General features: G+C 49.9%; 1 protein-coding gene across 1 annotated transcript; it reads left to right on the top strand.

Annotated features, from left to right (window-relative positions):
- Positions 1-948: 948 nt before the first annotated feature.
- Positions 949-4,799, top strand: LACBIDRAFT_336156 (uncharacterized protein; the record flags this gene model as incomplete). The annotated part of the gene is made up of 12 exons (XM_001891087.1): positions 949-1,048; positions 1,154-1,322; positions 1,355-1,898; positions 2,715-2,772; positions 3,162-3,243; positions 3,338-3,456; positions 3,716-3,748; positions 3,938-4,044; positions 4,173-4,270; positions 4,381-4,393; positions 4,524-4,560; positions 4,654-4,799. The coding sequence occupies 12 exons, from the start codon at positions 949-951 to the stop codon at positions 4,797-4,799; spliced, it is 1,506 nt and encodes a 501-aa protein (XP_001891122.1).
- Positions 4,800-5,140: the final 341 nt, after the last annotated feature.

The raw sequence follows: 5,140 nt of genomic DNA on the forward strand, positions 1-5,140 counted from the left end.
TCATAGCCATCCGTCATTCCATGTATCACAATACCCCAGAGAATTAACTTGTGATGCCCGTCACAATGCCATAATGCATTCGGCCGAGGTGAGGTATATTTGCGACGTTGAATGGCTTGTCGTTGTCGAAGTCTTTGACCAAGGCCATCGACACGTCGAATGGACAGTGCAAGTCGTTTTCGTTGAATCCTAATTCCACGTATTCGCAGAGAACCAACAAGATATCGAACACCAGAGTCCAGCTTATTTTGTTTGTACTGTCGTACCAAAGTATCGAGTTCTGCATTCGTCATGGCAGAAAATTGGCGGTGGATACCATAAAGCTTCAGGTATGATGAGAGGGTGTGGCGATCCATATCAAGCTGTCTAGAAAGCTTTGAAATGGATATGTTTCGATGCAGTGCCATGGCTTCCTCAAGATAAGAAGGATCCACAGCCTTTCGTGGTCGCCCACGGCGGCCAGTATGTATAATTGTAACTGGATCCAGATTTTCTACATTGGATGGTGATCTATTGAAGAATATAAGACTGTTCTGAAACCCTTTTCGAAGGCATACCGATCATTCACTCCGTCAATCGCAGCTCGCAAATGAAGAACCATGAGGCCCAACATCACGGCCACTTCTTCCATCCATGATATCGGGATTTGCTCTGTTTCCTGACTTTCTTCCATAGATTCCAGAATGGGAAGGGCGTCATTCATAATCTTCTCTTGATGGAACTTGAGACGTATCGGGTCAGCTTCTTGTCGCAAAACTGCAAGGGCATGGTCATAGACATTTTTAAGAATATTTCTGGCCATGTCTGCATTTGCAGACCATGCCGCTTGGTTGGCACCACGAGTAGGGAAAGGAGGAATTGTTGGAGGCAAGGGGGGGAGCTCCATACAGGGAAGAGTGTCGTCATGTACTATACAAACTTGCTTGATCGACGATCGTGTTAGTCACAATGGTGTTACACAAAAATTTGCTTTCCAACTACCATGGATTGTCCACGACCTCAGCACCACTCAAAGCACTACAAAGAACATGGGAATGTGATTATTCTGGTATGTTCTTTGACTATACAAAAGAAAGCAGCGTCTAAGCGAGATACAAGGTTGAAAACACACTATACAAATTAGAGCGAGGTCTCTTGTGTGATCTCTCTCCAGTGTTCCGGGATATGTTCTCCCTTCCCATACCCCTCAAGTCCCAACCAGAGGAGACAGTGGGTCAGGTTAGCTTTAGGGTAGAAGGAGAGGTCGATGAGCACCCAATCGTCTTTCCTGAAACAACTGTGGAGGAGTTTGATCACTTTGTGGAAAATTGTCTCTATTTTACGTGCGCACCAGTTTCATTTTATCTCTCAGCAGGCTAACTCTCCTTCACAGTTGGACACCTCCACCTGTTCCCGTTCAAGTCCATATTGATGTCTTGAAGTTCGCCCACAAGTTCGACCTGCGTGAAGATGTCAAAAACAGTGTTATCTTTAAATTGAGTGAATATCGCGACCCTCACCTCAAAGCCGTCGACCGCTTGAATCTGGCTCGCCTCTATGAGATCCCATCATTCATTCGGCCAGCATTCATCTCACTCTGCCGCATTACCCTCAAAATCTCAGACCTCCCCTCCATCGATATCCAGAAGATCGGCCTTCCAGCCTTCAGTGTCCTAGCAAAAGTTAAGGAAGCCATAAATGAAGAACGACGCATAATTGCATACCATGCTCCTGGCGTCGATTCACTTCCCACCAACGAAGAATGTAACAAATTGACCCACAGCACTGTATGTCTGAGGGTATGGAAGAAGGAGTGGTGGAGCAAGATCGGGAGAGGTATCCTGCAGCCGGTGCCCATATTCGCATGGGATTTTCCTGATGATGTTGTCGAAGCCGTGCAGAAGCTGCAGCTTCCTGGGGTGACTCCAGCCTGCCGTCATACCTTCATTAGTTTTGTAGCTTCCCATGCACATGCACTCACGAGACCATCAGAGTTGATAGATGATGGAGTCCAGGAGCTAGAGAGGCTCCTCTCAGTGGGAGCGTTGTAGCAGTTGGTATACGTAGCGACAAATGATGACTACAAATTTTCGCGCGGTGGGAAAATCTGCGCGCGGCCCACTTTCGCGCGGAATTATTTATTTACCAGATCTAACAGCATATCCCTCGAGGTCGGTCGTCTTCCCACCCGCCTTCTCCTTCCCTTTCCCAACCGCTAACTCCTTCTTACTCTTCGTCCGTTGCATCTTGGACATGGGCTTGAACACACGCGAAATGCTAACTTGGCTGTTTAACACACGTTTCTTATTGACCCTACGCCGCGCGTTCTTTCTGTCTTCGTTCTCGTTCGAGAGGAATGGACAGGGAGCGAGAAAGAGGAAATGTAGCCGCGTGTGGGTTCGTTGTGTTACTGCGGCCTGAGGCCGTGGAAAGTACCGGGAAAATGCTGTCTAGAAGTAGATGGTTCGTGGGATAGCATTTGGGGAGGGTCAGCCGTTTCAGCAGAGGTGGATCGTTCAGTGGCTGGGGACGATGCGCGGTCTGACAAGGGCTGCGCGAAGACTTTGGACCGGAGGGTGGCACATTACCGCCTTATTTTGAGGCCCAGCATCAGTTTAAATTGATTGGCGAGGGGACGCAAAACGTACTGAGGCTCGATAAAGTCTTTGCGTAATATCTGCATTCAGTCGCCTTCGTCCTTTATATCGCACAACTTGCCTGACAAGTCAATGTAGGCAACTGACTGCCCGATGGACAGTTTGTCCATGAAGGACTTCCAGACTGTCTTTGAAGGTGAGGAAAGGGACAGCCGGCTGCGAACGAACAGACCTTGCGTTTCTTTGGCAAATTTAAAGGTGCTGGAGGTGGTGGAGCGTTTGGGTAGTGGTAGCTTCAACGGATAGAGAGTAATTGTATCTGTACTCTTAAGCCTCGGCCACGAAGAAGACGGGTGAAAACCGACTCACTCTCACCTCCCCATCCGATCTAACCAATGCTTCCGCAACGGATTATTCATGCAAGATCCATCGTCATTCACTGATGCCACAAAACGTGTGTATACCTCCTCATCCCACTCAAACGCACCCTAACCCAACTAACACCCGTCACCAATCCCGACATCGACAGTACACCCGTACCCGCCATCCGCCTTCTCTCCAAACTCTGTTACCTCTCCATCGCAGATACAAGCATCGACATGAACGGGTTGGGGACGTTGGCAAAGACGGTCGGTGAGGAGGCATGGGATGTGGATACTGAGGTTCCGTGGGGATGTGAGGTTTGCATTGATAGTATGAGCATTTCCCCCTTTTCTCTCGCAACGTTCTGATGCTGATTTATCTAAAATATATGCCAAAAGCGTACCCCCTGCACCGGTGCTCCCCATTGATAACCGACCAGGAGGCATGCAGCACTCTATCGTGGGCTGCGCTTCGACGCAATCTATCTGCTCATGCGGAAAGCAACCTGGCGATTGTGGTGGGTGGGACAAAGGATGAGGTGGTGTTGAAGTTGGAGGGATCGTTAAGGACGAGGACGTTGGATTCGTTAGTTAGGAGGATGATTGGGAACTGAGGATTGATTGTTGGTGCGAGCGAGGAAGGTTTTTGAGTGGTTTTCTGATTGTGTTTCGTCTCCTGTTTTCCGCTCTTGTCTTTCGTTCAAGTGTTGCACGTTTGCATACATGTTATATCAATGTTTTCGCCTACGAGACTTTTCAATGATAGTTGATTTTTAGATCTACAAATCGACAAGAAGCCTAATACATACAGTATGTGCAGGCTGATAGCCGCTCTTCCCCATCCACGTCGATCGTCCTTCTTCGGTCCAACAGGTGTCGGTTTTCTAGGTGGATGGCTTACATCCCCACTCCCATCTTCAGTCGTAGTAATCGCAGGATTCGTAGCAGGCGGCAAGTGCGAATAAGACGGCGTTAGTCACTCATATTCCCCCGTACTAGGACTCCTTCCCATCACACTCGCACCGCCCGACGTCAACGTCGCAGAAGCGCGTATACTCCCTAGATTCGAAGGCAACCCAAGGTCCAAAACAGGATTTGAACCTATCGTAAGACAGAGGCACCCCATGCCGAGGAGAAGAAAGGTTGGTTGGATGATGAAAAGCACAGGAAGGAACTTTGAGGCGGGTGACAAACAACCACAGATGTGTTGGGTCAAACTCTCCTCATGTCATAGATCACTGGTGGTTTGGCTGCAGGGGTTGCCACCATCGCTGGTGATGTACACGCCTTCAAGAAACACGAGGAGCACAAAGAAGGGGTGCAGTGTTTGATGTTCGTCGCATCCCATTCGCTTCGCTTGTTGGCTTATCGGTTGGAGGAAGCCAAAGCGCGTACTGCCTAAGCGTCGGTAGAGAAAAGTCATGTACTTTGTATAATTGCAGGGCGTTTTATGAGGTGTGTCCATCTTCGGGTTGGGGTCGTCTTGCCCAAAGTAGCCAGCCAGATATGATGAGGGGGTGGAGGAACGAGGTGTGAATTCGACGAACCCACAAAATGGGACTGCACGCCCTGAGGTAAACATCAGCCTGCGAAGCCAGCCCAAGCTCTGCAGGCGGAAAAAGGTCAGTCGCGAAGTTGAGAATCGTGATCTCTGCCCCTTCCTCTATCCTGGCGCTCCCGTTCGGTATGATGATTGATCGCCCTCTTTCCGACAGGGGTAGTAGGGAGACCACCCGTAGGCAGCATCTGGCAGCATACGGCGACGTGCTTGACCCTTCCAAAGCCCGGCCACCCCCCTGAGGAACCATCTTCCCACTCTTGGGTTGAGCCCGGAGTTCACCCTCGCCCGATTCCGATCTGAGTCCGACTTTAGCTCTGGATGCTTTGGCGGCGACGATCCCTGGCGGTTTGTCTGCGCCGCTCACTTCTTCTGCTGCGCGTGTGGTTATACGGATGGCGTACCCCATGCAGACGAATACTCCCCCGATGACACCGACGCAGCAGAGGAGGAGTTGGAGGAAGGCTGTGGTTGGTTGGCGTTGTGTTATAAAGATAATGCCTGGGGTTTCTTACTGCATTATGCGGATGTAGTGCGTTAAGCCGTATTGGTGTGTTTGGAGGGGCACGGAACGAGGGGCAATGTAGGTTCTCGGGACGACGTGTAGGAAGTATTGGTACGCTACGAAACCTGTCTTGGAGTGC

This window comes from Laccaria bicolor, genomic scaffold (assembly GCF_000143565.1).
Source record: "Laccaria bicolor S238N-H82 LACBIscaffold_353 genomic scaffold, whole genome shotgun sequence".
NCBI classification, from domain to species: Eukaryota; Fungi; Basidiomycota; class Agaricomycetes; order Agaricales; family Hydnangiaceae; genus Laccaria; species Laccaria bicolor.